The 24,944-nt window shown below is 40.6% G+C and overlaps 1 protein-coding gene across 1 annotated transcript; it reads right to left on the bottom strand.

Moving 5' to 3' along the window:
* Nucleotides 1-4,076: 4,076 nt before the first annotated feature.
* LOC115818800 (N-lysine methyltransferase SMYD2-like) lies at nt 4,077-24,357 on the bottom strand. Its single transcript, XM_030782286.1, has 12 exons — nt 24,185-24,357; nt 19,880-19,943; nt 18,197-18,307; nt 16,878-16,938; nt 14,552-14,676; nt 13,733-13,800; nt 12,246-12,348; nt 10,214-10,324; nt 5,712-5,832; nt 4,651-4,825; nt 4,342-4,450; nt 4,077-4,167 (listed from the first exon to the last, which is right to left on the bottom strand). Exons 1-12 carry the CDS (start codon nt 24,355-24,357, stop codon nt 4,081-4,083), a joined length of 1,308 nt encoding a protein of 435 aa, XP_030638146.1. The 3' UTR covers nt 4,077-4,080.
* Nucleotides 24,358-24,944: the final 587 nt, after the last annotated feature.

The following is a 24,944-nucleotide window of genomic DNA, read 5'->3' as shown; positions in this document are numbered from 1 at the left end:
TTAAAAAAAATCAAATGATCAGATTGTACCAGGTCTTCCCATTTTTGATCAGTGGATGAGAAACCAAAATTTGAATTGACTCTGAATGTGTTCTGTAGTGTATCACATGAAATGCCTAGCAGTTGGCATTTGCAAACAGTCTTTTTGTATTATACTGATTTTTAGAATCCAATATTATTTGTTTTCCTCCTGTCAAACAGCAGTACTAGAATATATTACTGTCCCTCCTCAGATTATCCCACTGAAAACTGCTCAAATCACAGTTTTCACATTGTTGTGTATTAACAATTCATAGTTTTTGAGCCCTAATTAGTTTGAATATGAAAAGCCAACATTAAGGCCATTTACTAATCAGCTTGTTCCAGTTTAAGTCATTGTGAACCAGGGTTCATCTGTTCAAACTTGTCACCAGCTCTGATTGGTCTAGCTTCATCTGTTATTAGTTAAACTGGTCAAAAATGTGGTTTTGTGCAGGTCCTTCAGATCAAAGCAGATTGAACTGGATTTTCAGTGGGATAATACAAGATCAGTGGCATTGTTTGAGTCTTCATACTCATTGATAGGAGTCTGGTTAGATGACCTGACCTGGGGTCAGCTGTTTGCATTTATGTTTGTCCAGGACAATGCTCATCTAGTAGTAGACCACAACAATGCGACACTGAGTCTTAGATTATAACTGCCCATTTAGATTATTCGAAACCTCTTGAAGCTTTACTTTATCCAGTAATCGCAAAACACTGTCCAAATTTGCGAGAAAAAATGCATTTCAATATTTAAAAATTGTTGAGTTTTTTTTTTCCTTTAATTTATTGTTGCTCTGTTGTGTGACTTTAATCTTTGCTTCCATCTGTGTCTTTATCTTGTATGTAGCTGTATACGCTGAGTTTGATGGAGAATTTTAACCTGAGTTTGAGTTCTCCAGCTCAGCATTCACAGTTTCACCTATTTCAAATTTAAGCTATGATAAAATGTTAAAATGTTATAACCATTGTTTTTTTTTTCCCTCACCATAAGCAGCTATTCTCAAGCTATTCCACTTTTATATTTTTGAACTGTCGAGTATTTTTAATAAGATTTATTTAAAGGACTATTGTTTTGTCCTTGACTGTTTATTCATTATAATGTGACTTGTGATTTTAGCTCATTTAAAAAAAAACAAAACAAAAAATGTTCTCATGTTTCACAGTGTAAGATAGTAACTGATCATAATTTTCATAATCAGAAGGTGTTATGGTTTGGTAACTGAGGCAGGGAATGAGAGATTCTATGAGAAAGGTTCAGAACTGCTGCAGCTCTTACCCTCTTAGCAGTTACAGTATTCAAACCAGTTGCATATAACAGTGTTTGTGTATTACTGAAACATTTGTCCTTTTACTATGTATTTCATTGATTACCTCTTGTCTTTTAAGACAAGCACCGAAATTGCTTATACACTGTTAAATCCAAATCAGGTCGGAGAGCTCAAAGATTCCAGTGAGTCTGTTTTGTTATACTTAATGGAACATGTCAAATATTGTTTCTTTTTTTTTCCAAGATTATTGATTTTCAAATTGTTGTGAAGCTTATGAAGCTTATTCAGGGTTGCAGTGGGTGGACTGCATCCCAAATGACTCCATCCTCCCTCTGTAGTACACTATTTCTGAAACACTTTAGTCTAGTGTACTGACACACCATTTCAAACACATCCAGCCATTATACTGAGTGCCTTAACTTACAATTATAAACCTTCTAACTGGTCACCTATAGATCCATCACATCTATAATGGGTCCTTATTGGAGGGTTTGACTTGGTCCACCTCTAGTCAGCAGCCATTTTTATAATTCGGGAATCTAAATGGATTCTTGTGCACCTATGAGTCAAATATGTTGAGATTATTTTTAGGGCAATTCTATCTAAGAAAAAAAATGTTTTAGAGAAAGCCTGATGTGTAACTGGCTCATTTTCAGGACATGCGAAGTTTCTACGAATGTTCTATTGTTGTTCTTATTGACTTGGTACCTTTGAATACCATAAAAATGAAAACTATGCATGCTTTTTTATATTAAAGTGTACATACATATACTCAAAAATGGTAAAGTTTCTTCTTCTCTGTTATAAACATTTGTATGTGTATTTTTTTTTTTTATTGCACTTCCATTTTCCCTTTTGTGACAGTATTTTACTTCACTTCACATTCCTTCCTTTTCTTGTCATTCCCCTCTTTCTCTTCCACTGTGTTTTAGGATAAAACACAATATCATTTGTGTACATATTTTTGTATATGCTTTGCAAGTGGATTATCCCCTCCAACCCAAAAAATGTACGAATCTGTCATACTTGCCCATTACGCAATAAAGCATTATTTTCTCTAAAACATGCCATTGTGTCCTTAGTATCTTCAGATAACTAGATTTTGGAAAACTTTGACCTGAAGTAAGTTCAGTGTATGAGATCGAATCTTCTGCTTAGCTATCGACATCACTGATCTGCCATCTATTCATAAACTAATATAAAATTACCATTAGTAATGCTAATAATTCAAACAGTGGTTCTATTCCTACTACCATGGTAGTGAAGCCAAGGTAGTAAACCAGCAGAGCAGTTTGGTCTAGTCACTGCCATGTCTGCTTTGAGGATGTTTACGTTTTCAGTCCAGTGTCCTCAATAACACAACAATGTTTCTATTAATACGGCCATAAATAAGTATCATAAACATATTTTAGGATAACATTTGCCATTTGGGGCTTGACACTGTAATCCACAGGCTTAACTCATGGCAGCTATCCATCACACTCTGACACACACCAGCTACACACGCTAACAAGAGCTAACCCAAGTCTTTACCTTGTAGAAAGTGTTTTGTACTTCCATATTCATTATTCATTATTACCTTAACACACTGTATTTTAAATACTGTTTAAATGACAGTGGATGGTGACTTAAACATCATTATCACTGATTTTCATAAGCATGGTGGTGCAGTGTCATAATTCATTACTGAGGGGTATTGTGTATTGTTTATGCACTCCCACAATAGGGTTCCTCACATCTCTAATTCTAGGATTAGCCTTTGAACTGATGAGGCCTTTAGACTAGTTCATCAACATTTCCTCACAGGGTCAAATTCCCCTGTTTCTAAATGAGGAAACAATGCAACCCTTGTGACTTTTTAAAGAACAACTACAGAGAACTAGACGTTTCCTGAGTAAACATGGTTATATCTGACATCTGAGTGGCTAAAACACATCTCTATCGGTGCAAATTCATTCCATTCCCAAAAAAGTCTGGAATTCCTCAATGGCCAAATAATTCCAGCAACAAACAAGGGTGAAATTCCTGTCTTCTCTTGTTTTATTATTTGTGTTCATTTCAATGTATGCTTTATCACTGTATATGACAGAACTTTTGTATTATTGGCTGTTACAAACATCTGTAGAGTTCTAGAATAAAGAATATGAGAATGTGGGTAGAATTCCAGGTAGAATGTTGAGGTTTGGCTTGACATGTCTATACATCTATCATTGTCCTGTTATCTGATTTACAGAGTAAGACAATGTGTGAATGTCCTAAATAAAATATTACAGTACACAGCACATTTGCTAGTGATAAATTAACTGAGAGTTAATACTGATCCGCAAAATTTAACATTGAGAAGGTCACTGTGTGTTATTGCTGGATACTGGCTACATTATATATACATAACACTTACATAAAAACAAAGCCTACTATTTCATTCTCATTCTATCATTTCATGGCTTCCTGACCAGTTGACAATACAAAATGTATTATTTCTTATTTAATTGTGTTCTGTAACAGTCACTAAATAATGATTAAAGTCAGCCCCATCTCCACTTGTAGGGGGATGGGGTGGGGGGCATGAAACATGCTTGACTGAACACTTGACAAGAATAAAAGATCTTTTTTACAGTACAAAAGTATTTGTAATTTACCTATATTGTGCTTTAATTACATGTCTCTCCCTCTCAAATTCACATATACAAGTACATTACATACATAATCCTACTGAAGAGTTTCACTTATTCTGTGTGATGCCAGCAGTGTGTGTGTGTGTGTGTGTGTGAGAGAGAGAGAGATTTCTCTCATTTCTGCTGGGCCTTTAACTCCTTCTTCAGATCTGTCACGTATGTGTGGTCTTTCCCATGAACCACCTCCATGATTGCCAAAGCCTAGATACAAAACAAACACACACATGTAGAATTATAACTGTAACCAGCATTAAAGTATACTAGAACTCATCAATGGAGCTCAAACAGATCACACAGAACAAACGCACTCACAGATATTACTTAGCCCAAGTTAAAAACATGCAAGGTCTAATGGGTGCAGCGTGGATGTCAGACCTTGTTTAGGACTGAGTGACCAGCAGAGGGCCTTTCGAGGCCAAGGTACAGCCTGCCCAGTTTCAGGTACATGGAGGCTACATTGAGAGAGTAGGCTGGGTAAAGTTTACTGTGGAGAACAGACATAGACACATATATCAGACAAGATTAGATGGTCTCACAAGTTCAGCGTTACTATACTGTTCCTATATTGAGATGTCCATACCCATGTGTTCTTGGAAGGACAGGTTAAAATAATTATGTTTGAGTGTGTAAGTGTGTGTGGAAGCACGCCACATGCATGTGTGTGTGTGTGTTTTCATCTCTAACCTGTACGGCTTAATGACCTTCTCTCCGTAGCTCAGAGCTCTATCCCATTCCTCCATATACAAACACACACCCATGGCCTGGTACATCATGTGGAGCATGTACACATTTGAGTCTTCAAACACAGAGCCCATTTTATCCAGGCTTAGTTCACACATTTCCAACAGCTCACCAGGGGGTGCTCAGGAGTCAAGGATAGCAACACACATAAGGATTGAGCTGTGTGTGTCTGTGTGTATGTGTGTGTGTTCATGTGGCTGGGTCACTAACTACACTGGTGACAAAATTTCTGTAGGATTTAGTTGTCATCCTGGTCTAGCCATCTTTTATAAATCTAACATAAGTATTCAAATCATTTGTAGCTTGCAAATGTCTTCAGCCAATAATGTATGCTCTGTAACTGTAAGTTACAGCATCTGCTAGATGAATAAGCAAAATTATAAATGTAAACACAAAACAAAAGATCTCAAAAGGGTGTTTTTCCAAATTTAGAATAAATTTATCTGGACACATTTTTAGTAGGAACAACCTGTCACGCCGTGGTCCCTCTGTTTTTTTCTGTCCCCTTTTCATTAGTTCTCCCCCTAGTGTCAAGTCTGTGTTCTGTTTCCCTGTTTCTCTTGTTTCCCCCCTCTTCTGGTCAGTTTTGGTTCAGCCCTGTTTAGTCCTTTAGTTCAATCATTGTTAACCCCTGGTTTCAGTTAGTTTGCCTTGTTGTTTGGTTTATATACTCCTTGGTTTTCCCTGTTTCTTTGTTCTGGCATTTTTGGAGTTGTCCACGTCACGTTGATTTCTTTGTCTGCGATGTTCCTGAACCTGCATTCTGTAAGTCTTTGAAAGCCTTTTATTATATTTATTGTAAATACATGAACAATGACCTGCATTTGCATCCAGCCTCTTTTCAACAAATGTGACACAACCAGATGGATTTTTTTAAAACTTATTGGGGTTATGGTCTCTTGGCACAACAAAAACAGACATACCACTTTGCAGCAGCCATAAGATACAGCTGCCCAAAACAAGTTTGTTTTTATGGGAATCTTGGAACACCTTCAAAAGGATATTCTTTTCATGTTTTGCCTTGCGGAAATCTTCAATGATGTTCCGAGCATAGTGCACCATGTCTCTGACCTCCTTTGGGCTTGGAGCTTCGCTCAGTTTCCGTAGTTTCAGCTTCATCTTGTCCTGGACAGGCACACACACGCACACACACACACAACAGCCAGAGATGGACACTTATGGCACTCTGTCATTCTCCTTGTCTGCTTTATAACTTGTCAATGAATGAAACAAGTGGGTGAATGTTATAGTGAGTGAGTGAATGAGGGAGAGAGTGAGTGAGGGGAGGAGGGAGTGAACTGAACTCATTGAACTCACTTAAATTGAACTCATACCTTAGTTGGCATAGGATGGTACTGAATTAAATAAAATCAGATGTGGGGGACCAGGTGATATAGCACTAGAAAAACTTGGAATGGGTGGAACTGCATAGGAAGGGATGAGACAGAACGGGTTGGCACAGGATGGAATGGGCTGGTGCAGAATGGAATGAGGCAGGATGGGATGGTATGGAATAGGATGGGATGGAATGGGACAGACTGGGATTTGATAGGATAAAACGGGATAAACAGGTTTGGATGGAACAGGATGGGACTGGTTGTGATTAAATGAGATAAAATATGATAGCACAGATCGGGAGATTATGATATCAAAGAATCAATATGAGAGAGTGGGACTGGATAGGGTAGCAAGAGATAGAGTGGGACACTGTGGGATAGGATAGGACAGAAAGAGAATGAATGGGATAGAATGGGATTGAGTGACAGGATCAGATGAAATAAGACAGGATGGGTTAGGATGGGATACACTAGAATTGGATGGGACAGGATAGAATGGAAAGGGATAAAATGGTGTATGATAGGATATGATGGGATAGGATGGCAAAGAATGGGATAGGGTAGGATAGGAGAGTGATATAGAATGGTGTGGATTGGGATTTGATGGGAAAGAATGGGATAAAATGGGACAAAATAAAATACAATGGGATACAGTGGGATTGGAAGGAATGAGACTGACTGGAATGGGTTGGGATGGGACAGAAAGAGAGGATGGGATTTAATTGGATAGCATAGGGTGGAATAGTATAGGATGGGATAATATGGGATAGGATGGGGTAGAATAGGATTAGCTGATAGGATTTAATTGGATAGCACAGGATGGGGTAGGTTATGATTGGACAGAATGGGAGCAATTAAGGTTGAATTGCACTGGATTGGAATGTACTGGATTGGATTGGATCAGATTGGATCAGATTGGACTGGATAAACAAAGAACAACTATGGGATGGCATACACTGGGACTGGATGAGGTAGAATGGACAGGGTGGAAATGGTTAAAACAGCATGGACAGGATAGAATTGGATAAAACAGAATGGGATGAGATGAGACAGAATGAGTGTGAATGCAGAGGATGGCAAAGGATAAGGTAGGGTGGTATAAATAGAAATTTCATGGTTCAAAATCAGATGAGTTAGGTTGTTGGTTAATGGGATGGAATAGGATATAATAGTACGGAATTGGATAGTCTGGGATAGGATGCTGTTAGACTGGTGTTGGATGTGACTGGTTAAAATAGGATGGGATAGAATGGGGTTGGAAGGACGAAATATTGTACTAGGATTTAATGGGATAAGAAGGGACAAGGTGGGATTGGATGGGAAAGGATGAGATATGATTGCATTGGATAGGACTAGATGAGACAGTTTGGGATTGGATGGGACAGAACAGGATAGAATGAAATTGAATGGGATGGTATTGGACTGGATGAGGTGCAATGGAAATGAATAGGACAGGACAGACTTGGATTGGGACTGGCTGGAATGGACTGGACATGAATTGGGGCTATCTGGGAAAAGGTGAGATTGGATGGGACAGTGATTGGATGGGATGGGACCAGCTGTGATGGAATGGAATTGGACAAGATGAAAGGGGATAGGATGGAAGAGTTCAGGATTGGATGGGACAGTATGGGATATTATTTGACTGGATACGACTGGGTGGGATACGACTGGGTGGGATAGATTGGGATTGGATGGGATAGGATACACTGGTATTGGATAGCACACAATGGCATTGAATGGGACTGGCTGATTGGAGGGGGACTGGATAGGAAAGAACAGGATAGGTTAGGCTAGGATAGTTTGCCATTACATAAGATAGGATGGGATGGGATAGGATGGGACTAGATAGAATACGATGATACTGTTTGGGGCTGGATGGAAAAGAATGCGGACAGTATGGCACTGGATAGCGTAGTATGCTACCTAGCATGAGCATGACTAGAATTGGATGGGATTGCATGGAATAGAAAGGGATAAGGTAGTATATGATGGGCCAGAATGGGATAAAATGGATTAGGATGAGATACACTACGACTGGGTAAAATAGGATGGAATTGAGATTGCACACCAGAGGGTAGGACTGCATACACTAGGATAGAATAGATTGGAATTACACTGATGATGAGATAGGATGGTAGGTAGGTAAAGGACGGTAGAGGATAAGACTGTATGGGATATGACCAGATTGGACCAGACTAGAATAGAATAGAACAGGACAGGACAGGACAGGACAGGACAGGATAGGATGGGATTGGAAGGGAGTAGATGAGAGAATAAAAAGAGATTGTGTGCAATAGGATACAACGGGATAGACTGGGATTTGATGGAACAGTAGGATGCACTGGACTAAATGAAATAAACCAGGATTGGATGGGATTTGCATTGAATGGACTAAAGTAGACTGGGATTGGACAGGATGGCAAAGGATGGGATTGTAGGGGATAGGATGGAATAGTCTGGGATCAAATGGGATATTACAGGATGGGATTACATGGGCTACAATCAGGTGAGATATGATGAGAAAAATTGGGAATAAATGGGATGTGATTGGATAGATTGTGAGGGGATGGAACTGAATGAGAGGCTAAGGTTTGATGGAAACAAATGTGGATACAATGAGATTGGACAAGATAGCATGGAGAAAAATAGGATAGGATGGGATAGGATAGGATGAGATGGAGTGCGACAGGATGGGATAGGATGGGACTAGGGGCGTAACAGTATGTGTATTCGTCCTGAACCATCACAGTATGGACATTACGGTTTGGTGCATGCAGTTGTACAGGGAATACACGTTGGCCTATGTGTGAAGATTTATGAACATAATGTGGAACCAAATTTCTCTTCTCTCTAAGATTTGGGAACTGATTGTGGTACAAACAAATGACAACATATGTTTTCAAGGACCTTTTCATTTACCGGTACATTGTAATAAGAAGCAGACCGTGTTTCCTAATGAATAATAGATAGTAATGCTGGCTGTCAATAGCCTACGATTGGCTACATGCCGCTGTAGACGGCCAAGTGTAGTTGTCACGTCACAAACATACGGTATTCAGAACGGACTGTAGAAAGTCTTGTCTTCTTCACATAGAGCATATGGCTGTAAGAGGAGAATGAATGTTTTCATACTTTGACAATGTTTCCATAGCACAATCATCTCAGTGAATTCAAAGGGGCAAGGAAAATCATGATTTCCATTCTGTGGCACCTGTAATGCACAACAGGCTGTACCAGTATCTAAGGGGGGGATATACAACAGTCGCTGGAACAAACTGTAACTTGCACTACTGTCTGTTCAAAATAAATGGAAGAAACCTAGCCTTATGCTTTTTTTTTATTTTGCTTTTTTCACATTGCACCGAACTTGTACCGAACAGTGATGTCCAAACCATGGTGTGAACCGAACCGTGACTTCTGTGTACCATTACACCCCTAGATGGGACAAATTCAGATTTAATGGGACAGGATGGCATTGAAATGGGAGAGGATGGCATGGGATGGCATAAAATGTGATCAAACAGAATAGGATGGGACAAAATTCTATAGAATGGGATAGAGCTGGATTGGATAAAAAGGGATGGGACTGAATTGGATTTGATGGGGTAAAATGTAATTGGATAGAGCAAATCAGAGAGACTGGAACTGAATGGGACTCGATAGGATAGGATATAATTGGGACTGGTTAGGATATGATAGCATTGATCGGGGCTGGCTGGCTGGCTAAAATAGGTAGGGATTGAAGAGGGTTGAATGAGATCCAAAGCAACAGTTTGGGATTAGATAGGATAGAATGGGATTTATTGGTACTGGATAGCATAGGTTGGGATATACTAGGACTGGATGGAATAAAATGTGTTAGGATTGGATGACACAGAATAGGATAGGATAGGATAGGATAGGATAGGATAGGATAGGATGGGATTGGATGGAAGTAGATGAGATATGATAGACTGGGATGGAATGGGATTGGATGGTAAATGATAGTGTAAAATAAGGTTGGATGAGATGAGAGAGAGGGATAGGTTGGCGTAGGACTGAATAGGACTAGGAATGCATGGTGAAGAATGGGTTGGTAAGGGTGTAGCTCCCATATTGGTCAGAGGCTGCTACAGAACAAATATAAACATTTTCTAAATGACACCCTCATGGATAGATGGATGTACCTTCTCTTTAGTTCTGCATTCCCTACAGTCACAGCTGAAGTAGTAGGAATCTCTCAGCCTCTCATTCCTGTCCTCTGTAGGGTACAGCAAATCTATGTAGCTGGTGTATACCTGTACAAAGAGAACCCCCCCACACACACAAACATTACACACATACGTTCTATGCATATACAAATTATGCACACCATAGACCCACACAGTTAATCTATAGCTATAGCATTGGGTGGTATCAAGGTATTACGGTATACAGAGGTATTTAGAGATCCCGACAATACTGTCAAATACTGTCAATACTGTCAAAAATACACACGCACACAGGATTAATATTTAATATAATTCACAGCAATCTCGCCCATGTTCTTATGTATTTACATTCACGCTACTGTTAGTAGTTAGTGGTTAACTGCGCTTCCCATTCACCCTAGGGGCTGTTCTGCGACAACGAGGAGGTGGAGTAGTGTTGTTGAAATAAAGGAAGGGTGATCTTTTTAACTAATTCAACAAGAAGTTGTCTCCGTGTTTCCCTAGCACTCAGCTTCCGCACTGGAGAAGACCCTGTTTACTCGCGAATGATTCCGGAGTTTACAGTGCATGATGGCTAACGCACTTTTGCTCAAATTAGGTCATTTCTGCTCTATAGGTCTCCTAGCTAATCAATTAAATATGACTAGATACTGAATCATGAAAATATTGCCACATATAACTATCTTGAGATGACTTCTTCCAACTACAAAAGCAGTTCATTAGCCATGTGATTTTATTCAACTGCCAGTCTGCCACCACCACCTGCACATCATTTCCATCCAGCCCACTGATGTGTTGGTATTCACTGCGGCTGAGTCAATGCGTCCTCCAGCAAGGTATACTGAATCCATGGAAGAAAGGGCGGTATTTCCTATCTATTCATCATTCTATGGGCCAGAAGCATTTAAACCCAGCAAGACTTGTCTAAGTAAGCTAATTGCATATTACACACAGCATTGTAGGCTAGGCAATGTCATTTTTTTTTTTTATTACACAAATACTGTAATATACCGGTGAAATGTCAGGACGGTATGAAGGTATGAAAAAATAGATCCTAATACAAGCCTAAGCCTAATACACAGTGTTATATCTAACATATTACAGTATATGTGTTGAACTGGTAAATAGGTCATTCTAAATGCTCCCTGACTGATTCACATCATCAGGCTCCATTACATAATATCATATACAGTTTCACAGCTTCTTAATGACCACTTATATCATAGTAATAAATAGGCCAGGGCTGGGTCATCCAAATGCGTCATATTACACACCCTTTCACACACACAGCCTCACTCGCTTAATGCCCACAGCTTTCTGGCATGATTTCCTGCCCTTGCCAGTGCTACACACGTAGGTTCAAAGGTCTTTAAATAGCCATGAGAACTGTGACACACACACACACACACACACTCACACATGCTCACTTCCTCATACACCCCTTCACGCTGCTGTTACCACTACTCAGAGTTCAACCTCAGTGACAGCTCAGAGCCTTGAGACCGCCTGTCAGATCACTGTCACGCCCACTGTCATTACTCCTTACACAAGCCTCTGACTTTGTTTTTTATTATTGAATTTGTTCATGTAAATGATTGTTTGTCAGTGTGCTTATTTCTTTATGTGTTCAATTATAAAGGGTTATAGTATCAGAAGTTTTCAAAGGTGCTAAAACAGATTTATCTGAAAGGAATTATTTGAACTGAAACAATGTGATATGACCCGAATACTGGATCAAACCACACCCAATATACCAGCCATCTATCTGACTATCTATCTATATGTATGTATATGTGTCTGTCTGTCTCTCTGTCTCTCTGTCCATCTAGCCAGCCATGAATCTCTTGATGAGCCCTTGATGTCTCTGTGGATTCCTCCCCCCAACCCCCGCCCCGTTCATGGAATAAACATTCCGAATGGGAAATTGTGCCCCCCCTAACCCAGACAGTGACATCTGACCATTGACCTTTGACCCCTGACTCCTGAGGCAGGCAGCTGCAGTGCTCACCTCATCGTTTGGACTGATATCCTGCACCGCCCGCACCTCAGCCATGATTCCCCTGTATGTGACAATGACGTTAGGGTGACAGCTGTGGTTCATTAGGGCAACACTGGAGAGAGAGAGAGAGAGAGAGAGAGAGAGAGCAAATAAATAGTGAGACACAGAGTAAGAGTAGAGAAATATATATTATAAATGGCATGGTGCGACAGGCACGCAGCAAAGCCAGACTGAATAAATTAAAGGACAGCCACCCCTCAGACTACCCTTGCAACATTTCAAACACACAGACACATACAGACATGCAACCAGACATAATGTTCAAACTGCCCTGCCAAAATGTTTAAACGACGTATACGCGTACACACACACACACACACACATACAGCACTGCCATTATCACCCCGTACTGGATTAGAGGTGAGAAATCCACATTCTCCACCTCCCAGAAGAGTCCATTTCCACGCAGCTGTGACCTTCTGTTTCTAAACCTTCTTTCAAAGTGTGTGTGTGTGTGTGTGTGTGTGTGTGTGTGTGTGTGTGTGTGTGTGTGTGTGGGTCGGTGGGTGGGTGTGTGTATTTATTTTTGCTAACTTAGAAAGACATTTTTTTGAAAGAACACTATTCTACTGGTGAAACATCAGCAAACTGGATTCAAAATGATAGCCCTCACTGGTAAAATATTGTTTTTTGTTTTGTATTTAATTTTTTTTTGTTTTGTAAGGTATTGTTTTTCTAAGTAAAACTAAAGGTCCGAAAGTGTTTGTTTAGGATTAAGGTTAGGGACAGGGTCAGTGTTAGTGTTTGGTTGCCTTTCTTTACTTTTGTTATAATGGAAGTAAATGGAAGGTCTGAAGACTCTAGCATACAAGGTAGATGTCTGTGTGTGTGTGTCTGTCCGTCTGTGCATTTGTGCTTCATGAGCACCCCATAAACTACTTTAGGGGAGCTAATGCAGAACCCATAAATATGGTAGGACAGGTTACGTCCAGGGCTGGAAATAGACTGAACAGCAGGCAGAGTGAGAGAGAACCCCCACAGAGCAGCGTGCAGTTAAGGAGAATTCGGAGTGATTTACTACCAAAAGCCCAACACAGAATAAATAGCCTTATCTTTGCAACTCCAGTTGGGCTGAGGGCTATGACTCCACCTACACAGCTGTTCCACACCCATATGCACATATACACATGCCCCCGTTTACAACAGGTCTTCACTTTAATGGATCTACAACCTCCTCTTTGATTCTTTGCAAAGGCACAGACAGTTCTCTCAGAATGAGAGTCTGAGGATGACTGGAGATTGGTGGAAACTGAGAAAAGTGTCCGTATTTGTGTGTGTGTGTGTGTGTGTGTGTGTGCGCGCGTGTTTGTGGGTGTGTGTGTAGGTCAGAAAGAGCAAGAGAGCAAGAGAGACAAATAATAAGTGAGTGAGTGATTGTATAATTAAGTGATTAAGTGAGTGTGTGTGTTCCTGTAAGAATAGGAGGAGGTTCTTACTCAGGGAAGATGGCAGAGCCCAGATGTGACAGTTCCTCATCCTCGACTGTAAATCCATTACAGTTCACCTGTCAATCAATCACAGAGACACACAGCCTTTACATCACCACCCAAACACATACATTCACACAGCAATTCACTGTATATTAGACCATAACTACACTGTATTAGCATAACTAACATCAATAACCTGACAATACTGTCAGTGATGGTCTTGTTAATAAACCAGTTTGAGCTAAACTGAACTGAACTGAAATGAGCTGATCTGAATTGAACTGAATTGAATTAATTGAAAGAGAGAGAGCGACATGAAAAAGGGTAAGAGAAAGAGAGTTATACCGACTGATCAAAAGAGAGAGAAAGAGGGAATGAGAGCATGATAAAGAACAGTGCTCCTTTTTTAGCACTACAGCCATTTAGGTTAAGCAGCTGGCAAGAGCATCCACAGCAACTATGTTTCCTCTCCTCCACCCCCATTCTGGGCATGAGTGCACTATTCTAATATGCCATATTCATCTTCCCCCATCTCTGGGTAGAAATGGATTAGTCCACTGTCTTTGTTGTCCTCTGGTGCTATGAGCAGCTCTGAACAGTCAGAGAATTCCCCTCTTGTTCTCTAAACTGTCAACAAGACTAAACAGGTGAGACCACTCCCATTTCCTCTGCCACTTTAATTTGTCTTTGCGACATTTAAATGGAACAGCAAACCTAATGCCTTTAAAGGGGCAAGACTCTGGAGCCTCTCTCTTTCAAGACAATGAAAATGAACATTTCTGGTGTGTGTACGTGTGTGTGTGAGCAGCAGCCTGTTAACCATACCTGAGAAAAGATTCTGAGTAATTCTGTGTGATCAGGGAATTCAAGATGTTTGGAGTAGAAGTGGTGGAGAGCAGCAATGTCTGTCTCGTTCATCTCTCTCTTCTCGTTATCCAACTTATCCAAGTCTTGGAGAGAGAGAGAGAGAGAGAGAGAGGGGAATGTGGGGAAAGAGATAGAGTGGAATGGAGAGCCAAAGGAGAGGCCAAGAGAAAGAAAGAAAGAAAGGAACAGAGTAAAACTGAATTTAACTTAAATTAATGGCACAAACATCAATGTAATCCAAAGGGGGAAAAACTTGACTTGACTCGACTTCACTTGATCTGAACTGAATTGTACTGGGTTGAGTGAAGTGAAGTGAAGTGAAGTGAAGTGAAGTGAAATAAGCTCATGCAGACTCGGTTTGGCAGAGTGAGTGACATATTAAGACTTGCCCATAACCTCACTTAACCTCTTCCCTCCAGGGGAGATGTATGGGCCAAGTCTGAGGTCTACTGTACTGACTGCCAAACACAAATGCAAACACACACACACACACACACACATACACTCTCTCTCTCTCTCTCTCTCTCTCTCTCTCTCTCCCTCTATGCTCCCCTGGCCTCCACATGCGTTGTCACTCTACAGTGAGAGGAGAGTGGTCTTCTCTGTGTCAGCAATCAGAGGCTTAGTCACAGTGTCTCACACAGACATGTACACACACACACACATACACATGTGCGTACAAACGCACACACATGTGTACACACACACACATCCATACACATCCATATCCACATACACACACACACACAAACACACACATGCGTAAACACCCATACACATACACACACACGTGACTCCTAATAGCTCTTAGGACACAGGACACAGTCAAAGAATTCTCTCCTGAGATAATGGGTGTGTGTGTGTGTGTGTGTGTGTGTGTGTGTGTGTGTGTGTGTGTGTGTTTGCGTGCGTGCGTGTGCATGTGTGTGTGTGTGTGTGGAGAAGGAATTAAAATATGACAAGCAATGCTGACCTACCTAAAATGAAGCAGACACAAAAAGCTTAAGTGGCTCTACTGTCATTATTTGACTGCTCAGTTCATATCCACGTTATGGCTAGTATTAACAAGACTTACAGAGGACTACCAAGATAACACTGAAGAGATTTTTTTGTCTCTGTGTCAGAAATGCTTTGAAGTCGATTCGTAAAGTGAGAACTGGGCGACTAGTGACATTGTATTTTTATTTCTTGTTCAGAAAAAAACAATGATATACAGGTTAATATTTGCAGATTTTTTTTTTTTTTCCTTCTGTGCAGTGTTGAAAAGGTTCCCTATCGTTCTGTGGTTATAGTTACACCCAGCATGGCGACTAATCAACACTATGTCAGTTATGTAGTCCCCCCTTTGTCTGTTTCCCTGTCTCTCTCTCTCTGAAAGCTCATGTGAGGAAACCACTATAACGGATTCTGTTTTCCAGCGCGAATACTCATCTTCCATCAAACAGTCTTACGATGAGACTGAAAGAATGTTCTAGAACCATGGTCCCTGACCTTTTTCAGGTTTGTGTACCTCTCCTGCAAGATTTTATACTGATGTATGCCCAGTGACCAAAATAGCTACTGAGGTTATACTGATGTGAAACATGTCATCTTATAGGGACATTTAGCAAAATAGCACATATGGTGTACACACTTGGCTGGTTGTGTTTCATCACTAACAGCTCTTACATATTGTATTAAGCCTAGATGTGGGGGGGGGGGGGGGTTGCACAGCATACCACTGAAAGAGGTATGCATTGATTTTGCTCTTTATTGCTAACCTTTTACTAAGCTCCAATTTTGCAGGTATAAGGAAAGTTCACAATAATTGATATTCTAAATAGTAAACCAAGCTGACTGTAGGGAAGTGATGATTGCAGTCACAACAAAAAGCAATGATTTTGGAGAGTTTTGCAAAGGAATTATGCTGTTTTGTTTGGAGTGTTGGAATATTCATGGCACATTCATCTAGAATTAGTCTAGTCAGTTTAATTACTTAATGCAAGTACCACTTTACAATAAGACTACCCTCATAAAGGGTTTATAAATGGTTTAGAATTAGGTTATTAATTAGGTTGTAAATACTTTAAATCATTAATAAAGAATTATAAACAAAAGTGGTACCCTTAATGCTTAATGCCCCGTAACGCCAAATATTTTACACTCTTTTGACCTTTTTATAAAAATTCTCTCATGTACCCCCCGAGGTGTATTATAGAACTAGAACTACTGTACTAGAATACGACTCAGCATCTTAGAACCTGTTTACATTTGCTGTTCGCACATGTTGTTTGTGTTTACTCACGGGCTTCCATATCATTTATCGCCAACAGCTTTTCCGACGAACTTCTCTCTTTCTGGGTTTTCTAATATTCCCACAAGTGTACAAACACACATATAAAACAAAGATAAAAGAGAAGGGACAACTGAGATCAGGGTGATTAACATTGACAAAAAAACCCAAAACACTCAGTAAGACTCTTAGAACATGACAACACACCAGTGTTAAATGAACAGAGGCAGTTTGATTCAGTATAAAACGTAAATACAGTTACGAGTATGAGTGAGTATTCATATCAGAGTCTTAAACTGTAACATTGCAGGAGTGGAAAGAGAAAACCCCAAAAATGACTTCACAACTCCTGCTGTAAAATGAACACTCACAGATTTGGTTTACTGTGCCCAAGGCAGTAATGTTGTAAGAGCTGAACTGTTTTTTTCTGTACTTTTACTGTGGATGTCAAGTAGTCACTCACTCTCTCTCTCTCACTCTCTCTCTCTTACTCTCTCTCTCTCACTCTCTCTCCCTCTCTCTCTCTGTCTCTCTCTCTCTGCTCTATATCAGGGAGGATTATCACAGTCCATTTATCCTGTAAGACAGATAGGTAGGTCTCACACACACACACACACACACACACCAACTCGCTCACACAGACACACTCTCTCTCTCTGCCTGTCTGTCTCACTCTCTCTCTCTGTCACCCACACACAAACATATATTAAAGCAATAAAGCAAAGACCTGTGAGTAAACCAGTGAGTTTAGTGTAATATTGTCCAAAATTTACAACTCTTAGTCAGCTGAATCTTTGCCATTCTACATTTCGAGTTAAGGAAAGAATATCGTCCATCTTCTCTGTACCCACACACAGCCCTACAGACTAACAATGTGTTTTTGTGTGTTGTGCTAAAGCATGTGCACACATTCAAGTTTCAAATTTTATTGTCATTTACTAGATAACAATGTGGGCATCACTATCAGCAATGAAATTCTTGGGCTCGGGACCAGCTCAACTTGCACAATGTAGTAAGTAGATAATAATAAAAACAATAAAAGGTAAATATAAAGGTAATATAAAGAGATATATAAAAAAGGAAATGTATACATGTGCAATAAATCTGTGACATTCAAACTTATCAGCTCAATAATTTCCATCATCAGTCAATTCAATAGTTCAGACAAATCTTGTATATGACTGTGGATCTAATCTTTGGAAGAGGCTTTCAGTTTCTAGTGCACAGTAATAAAACAATACATAAAACTATAATGTTCTTTCAAGTACACACAGCTCTACTGAGCCTAAAAGCTGTTAGGATGGTGTGTGTGTGTGTGTGTGTACTCTCACCATTTTGGCAATAACTCGGGCAACCAGTCGGACAGTCTCTGATGGACACCAGTTCTCCCCGTAGGCACACATAGCCGAACATTCCAGCTTATGCATGGCCCAGTCTCCTTTCTGAAACACACACAAATACCCCCCCCCCCCACACACACACACACACACACACACACACACACATAAAACAGGAGAGACCATACTGCATTGAGATAAGTGTGCTTCAGCTTATATATGTAATCTACGGACCAGTGTCCTTGCTCACACATACACACACCTGCCCATGCACATGTAGAATCACTCACACTAACATACATTCACACAGAGTACCTCCTCATACACATACATGTATTAAGCCACTGTGTGTGTGTGTGTGTGTGTGTGTGTGTGTGTCTGTGTGTAGATGCTGCAGGCCACACATACAGAAATAGCCCTAATGCGGTAGTCAGACTGCAATGGCGGCCAGATGACATGATTGGACCACAGAAGAGAGTCTCAACGCAGGTTATGTTATGCACATGAACACACATACACACACACACACACACACACACACACACACACACACACACACAGACATACACACCTGGACATGTCCAGGCCACATATACATTAATATGAGCACACACATGCATGTGTACATATTCACACACACACTCACTGACACATCAGTCTGTCTAGTCTGTTGCTGGAAGGTTAAGGACATTTATTTTAAGTTCAGACATAATGTTATTGAGTGGGAGTGTGTGTGAGTGTGTGTGTGTTACTTGTGGCGCACTGTGCGTTTTATTTCTGTGTCTTGTTTCGTCTGTATCTCTCTCTCTCTCCCCAGGTACCCAGCGGTGGCCTGAAAGGCTGTCAGTTCCATCTGGCCTGATGTTACGTCCCGCCTCCACCTGCCAACCTGGCCAACCAGGAACAGAGTGCCCTTTTCGGCTTGGCCAACCAGTAGCGGAGCGGCAAGATTTAAACATGCCCGAGTGTAACTGTTTCAGATTTTGATCTCGTTCTGTTTCTGTGCTTTTCGTGTTTTTCTGCTATTATAACAAACTTGCCATTGCGCATTGGCGTTTTGGTTATCGCGGGGAGAAGGACAGGTAAGGTAGGGGATCCCCGCGGTAGTGTTAACGCTGCATAGGGTTAGGTTAGAGACGGGTGCCACTCTTGTATGTTTTGTTATTAGATAGCTAGTGTAGTTAGGTTTCCTTTGGCTCTGCCACCTTTTTGTTTTGTAATGCAGTGTGTTATTTTTGGTGTTGGTATTTAGGGATGTTTTTGTTTTTCCTAGTTTCTTTCCTTTGGCACCGTCTGTCGTCCTCTCCCATCTTCGTGTGTTTTTGTGTGTGTTTGTAATTATATACTTGTAAATCTTTTGTAAATATCACTTTGTAAATATTCCTAATATATCGCGCACCTTTTACACATTGATTCCCTGTGGCCATGTCTTTCCTCCCCCCATCGCACCGTCCCAAACCAACACAGGTGGTGGGTTTCCCTTATGCTACGTCCCCTCTACATACCCCTAGACATCACACTACACCGGGGACATAACAGTGTGTGTGTTTGTGTGTGGGGGCGTATGCTTGTGTATCTGAACACATCTTTAGCTCTGTGTGTGTTCATGTGTTTGTGTGTGTGTGTGCGAGTGTGTGAGACAGAGAGAGAGTGAGAGGGTGCATGTGTGTATCTTACCTGACACTCCACATTGCAGTAGAAGGCTTTCTTGCATCGCCCACACTTAGCTAGACCCTCCTTCCTGTGGACAACATGAGAGGAGACATTCTAGAGGCCATATGGCACACACACACACACACACACACACACAAAAACACACACGTGCGTGCTCAGTGTAGCCATTAAGCAACCACTGTGACAAAAGTGCATGCGTGCGCACGCTCACGCACAAACACACACGCACACATACAAACACACACACACGCACGCGCAAATTGGTGCTCTCCTTGCCCATGGCAGTATGTGTCTGCATGGAGGCCAGATTTACACACACATACACACACACACACACACAGCCCTGAGCACAGATTGCTCGTAATGAGAACACAGAGCTCTCTTTTCAACAGGATGGTGGCAAAATTCACCTCTTTCTCATTTGTACCAAAAATCAGAAATAAAACCCTTTCCTCTTCACCATGGTAACACCAAACACACTGATGGATCTGGATCAGAGGAATAAAGTTTAAACAAAAAATCATTGCGATGTCACTCGTTCATTCTATATTCTTACTGCAGGCTCTGTGAAGGCCTGACTCTTTTTACATGACTTTTGGAGATTGGCCAATGCCCCAGATACATGCATGCACTCACTGGTTCTCATTAGCCACTCAGACTCACCCTGTGCTTGACTGACATGTAAAGTTGTGTTTAATGTGACTTAAGTTTTGTCTGTCTGACTGAGCATCTGGTAACTTCATCAGATAGATGACAGCTTTGTCATTGTTACTTTTATGATCCTGATTCACTGACGCTGGGCAAAAACACCAGTTGGTTATGATGTTTACTTCACCTAACAGAAGGTAGTCAAAGCTCCAAGCTATTCCCTAGTATTAATAGACATGACCTTTTGTGTGAGAACCATCTGCTATAGAGGAACAGTGTGTGTGTGTGTGTGTGAGAGAGAAACAGAGGGGGGGAGAGAGAGAGAGAGAAAGAGAGAGAAATAGAGAGAGAGAGAAATAGAGAGAGAGAGACTGTGTGTGTGTGAGAGAGAGAGAGAGAGAGAGAGAGAGAGAGAGAGAGAGAGAGAGAGAGAGAGAGAAACAGACAGAAAGGTTCCAAACCAAGATGTCAGCCAAAGATCCTGACAGAATTGAGTCTGAGAACACACAGTGTTAGCTCCTTACAGAAACTTGTTTACTTAAAACTCAACAAATAAATATTCAACATTTCTACAATCCCATGTCTCTGAGTTCGTTCCTGAAGAAAACACTGTCCAAGACATCCTGTGTCCTGTCCAAACACTTAAACACCTCATCAAGAACATAACAGACTTGACTGGGTGGTGTGGCCTAAAATTTATATCACGGTATAATTTGAACCACGGACGGTGACGGTATATATCACGATATATTCATTTTTCTTAAAATTTCAATATAAATGCTTCTGTAAGGGGTAAGGTACAGTTATGGCAACTGCATGGCAGCTATTACCGTACTCTTTTTTTAACTTTATTCTTTTTGTTTTCCCTCAAGATTTAAGCTACCGCACTCATGCACTCCTTGAAAATCTTTCCGTCAGTAAATGTTTTTTTTTATGTTGACCCAAAATCCAATCGCACTTTGTTGGGCAGTGAATGAATGTGTTAGGATCTGGTGGATCGATCATATTGGGCACTTAGATCGTCTATTTTCTACGCCCTCAGTTCAGATTTGAGTGGATATGTTTGCTCAAAAGATTTGTGCTTTGTCTTGTAGTGGCGCTTCACATTGCTGCTTTTAATAATCGCCATGGTCTAGGAACATATCAGACATACCGCTTTTGAACTGCCCATGGGAAGAATGAACATGTAAGAGTCTATCTATTCTTCATTAAACACTGAGGTTAATAATTCAATCAAATACTTACATTTCTGGATTACAAAAAGTCCATTGATACATGTTTAGATTCTTAAAGTGAAAGGTACAACCAAATCTCCGCTTTGTTTCAGTGGGTCGGACATATCCCAGATCTTATCTTGTCACAGAGACCAAAGTTTTCAGAGGTGTCACTGGAGACTTGTCTTTTTACAGTAACAATAGGAACAAAGAGCCCTCTCCCTGAAGGAGACACGGTCCTCTGTCCTTCTGTAAGCCAAACTCAAAGACAGAGAGAGGTTGTGCTGGATACACTATGATTCCCACATTACGCTGTTCTGTTGCAGTCTAAGGAGTAACAGAGAGAAGTGCAGGAGGGGGAAACTAGGTTGGCACTGCAATGCAGCAATCCTTTCTCTCAAAGACAAAGCTCCAAGTTCCCTCCTGAGGAAGCTCTGAGGTAAGGACGCGGGAATGGCCGCGCCCCAATTCAGCACCACTCTCCCCTTATTTTCACTCCCCCTCCTCTTCCTCTGTTCTCTCTCTGAAACTCTCTGAGGTTCACTGCACCACTCTAGGTGGAGTGATCTCTCACACTGTCTAAAATTCCCACAGCTATAGCATGCAGGGGTAGGCCATGGACACTGGTTCTAATGATCAGGGCCAACAGTGAGGCTACTTTCAAAATTCATTTATATTGCAGATAAAACATTTTTTGTTGTTTGTTTGTTAAGGCTATTTGTTAATGCTGAGCTGAAGGGCGGAGCCTCTCATTACGCAAAAAGGTCAAGTGTCAGGACAGGACTGGGATAACCTATTTATATCAATAGACTTTTAAACCTTTCTGTGACTAAACGTTGTCTTGCCATTAAGGGGCTAATATACAGTTTTGTTTTGTTTGTTTATAAAAAAAAAAAAAAGCTCAACTGTAATTAGCATGCAGCAGTGTCTACTTTCTTTTACAAGAAGCCATTAAGTATATTTGAGATCCAAAATTTCATATGAATTACTATACAGGTATGCAGGTCACTGATTACAAACCAGGACCTAATGTGATTTCTCAAAGCCACTCTGAGAATGAATGGGACGGGGCTGACAGCACGGAAGAGGAAGTTCTTTGGGTGACCATTAAATGAGAAATACTAGAGGGTAATTAATACGGCAGGAGTTACCCGGGAGAGTAACAGCTGTCGAGCCAAAAAAATGCAGACAGCGCTTGCTATTAAAAATTCCACCCGAGGATACCCACTGGAATGGAACAGTATAGACCACATATGATTTCCCAAGTGGAAATATATGTATGTAAAACATAAAACTCTCTCTCTCTTTCTCTCTGTGTGTGTGTGTGTGTGTGAGAGAGAGAGAGAGAGAGAGAGAGAGAGAGAGAGAAAGTATAAGAGAACATTAAGAAGACATGTACCCGTACTTACGACACAAAGAGCCGAACTCTCCATTGCCGCTACTAGCTAACATTTACGTGTTTGCAAAATGAGCTATCTGCTAAAAGAACAGACCAACATCATCATTAATGGCTGAAATAAATAGGACGGTAGAAGGCAAAGAAATACTTGTCATGAAAAAAAAATGTTTGTATGTGTTTGAATGCTTTGCATTTTCCATAAAAGAGAATAAATTAGCCTTCGTCATTTGTCAGTTTTTATGAAAACTCACTCGTCCGCTGTTATATTACATTCTATTCTGTTCTGTAGACACAGAACCAACAAACGTCCAACTACCTCTGCCCACAGATCTCTGTACAGCACTACCCTAATTATGGTGTTTTAACTGTCGAGCCAACATCTCACCATGTGAACTATACCACAAAACTCCACGGAAGCTTCAGTTCGAGTTCAGTTCAATTCAAGTTTCAGTTGTTTTTGGTCAGTAATGCAACTGCAATATGCGTGCCATAGGATTTTCACGGTCTTTTAAAAAGTTCTTAGGGAGCTATTAATCTCTCTTTGCAATTAAGTTTATGAAACAATTATCATTTTGTTTATTTGAAAGACGCTTGCATGAACTCTTCCTGCTACAATCCAATATATCCGATATTTTTATGGTAGAAAATAAGACGCTGTACATCAGTAGGCTACTATCTTACCGTTGCATTGGAAGACATTAAAAATATGGGTAATCAATGATTAAATATAAAGTTAAACAAAGAAATGTAACGTGTCAAACACATAAACTACAGGAGAATGCCCTCAAATAGCCCACGACTGCATTTAAAATTTGCGAATTATTATGGGAATACATTGAAGCTAATTCAATTAACCGATACGCTGCCAAATCGTAGTCGCGTGAAGTGTCCCCACGTTGCCGGGTTTTTTTAGCCGAACACTTCGGACTAAATTGGGCTGTGAGAATGTATCACAGCATCATCTAACGTGCGGTGTTTATGACGCATGAAACAAACAGCCGTGACGGAAAGCAAAGAAAAAAATCACTCCGATTGCACTTTTCCTACCGTTTGAAGCAATACTCGCAGTGAAAGCCTCTCTCGCTGACTGACAGTACGTATGAATACGCCGGGGATGCGAAAAGGAGATCTCCAACTTTGAAAGCTTTGGTGACTCTAAGTCCTCTTCCCTTCCCTGGACTATCGAACCGTTCCACACCGTCTATGCCCTCTGTCTTCATCCTACTGTTTTATTTAATGGGGCGCTGAAAATATGCTGAAAATTAAAATTAAATTAATAAATAAAAATACCTACTTGCAAATTACCTTCTGTACTGTAAAGAGGAGACTGGACTAACTTACTGGTAGGAGATCTTAAAAAATACAGCGCCACCCCACTACATAACGCTCCACAACTCGGGTAGCATCGTAGGACTCGCCTTGGCGTGGCATCCTTTGCGCATTCCGGATGGTCTTAAGGTCCGCCCTTAAAATTTGTTTATCCAAAACCAACTTGTCGCAGCGACGCTATTGGCCCCTGTCTTAGTTACGTAATCTGGTGCACTGACTATCACCCAAAGTTTCTGTCCGGGCTGAATGTTTAAAAGATAATAAATACTAGAATACCTTCTCACAACATTTTCTCTCATTTTACACATTCTGCAGTGTTAACTACAAGACTGTCAACAGCAGCAGCTAAGGGAAATGTCTTCTTCTTCTTCTTCTTCTTTTAAAGATCAGGAATTACATTTCAGGGAGCTTATGATCTGCTTATCTTCTGTTTTGTGTGATTCTGCACTTACATGACGTTTATATGCTATTATAATAA

This window comes from Chanos chanos, chromosome 8 (assembly GCF_902362185.1).
Source record: "Chanos chanos chromosome 8, fChaCha1.1, whole genome shotgun sequence".
In the NCBI taxonomy this organism is placed as follows: Eukaryota; Metazoa; Chordata; class Actinopteri; order Gonorynchiformes; family Chanidae; genus Chanos; species Chanos chanos.
This window is presented reverse-complemented; position numbering and strand designations above follow the sequence as displayed.

Coding starts and splice junctions, on each gene's coding strand:
- LOC115818800 (XM_030782286.1), bottom strand. CDS start 24,357: ATGAAGACAGAGGGCATAGACGGTGTGGAACGGTTCGATAGTCCAGGG. Junction 14,677..16,877: donor GATAAATGATATGGAAGCCC/GTGAGTAAACAC, acceptor TCTCTCTCCAAG/ACTTGGATAAGTTGGATAAC. Junction 4,168..4,341: donor GTCACTCAGTCCTAAACAAG/GTCTGACATCCA, acceptor TTTTGTATCTAG/GCTTTGGCAATCATGGAGGT.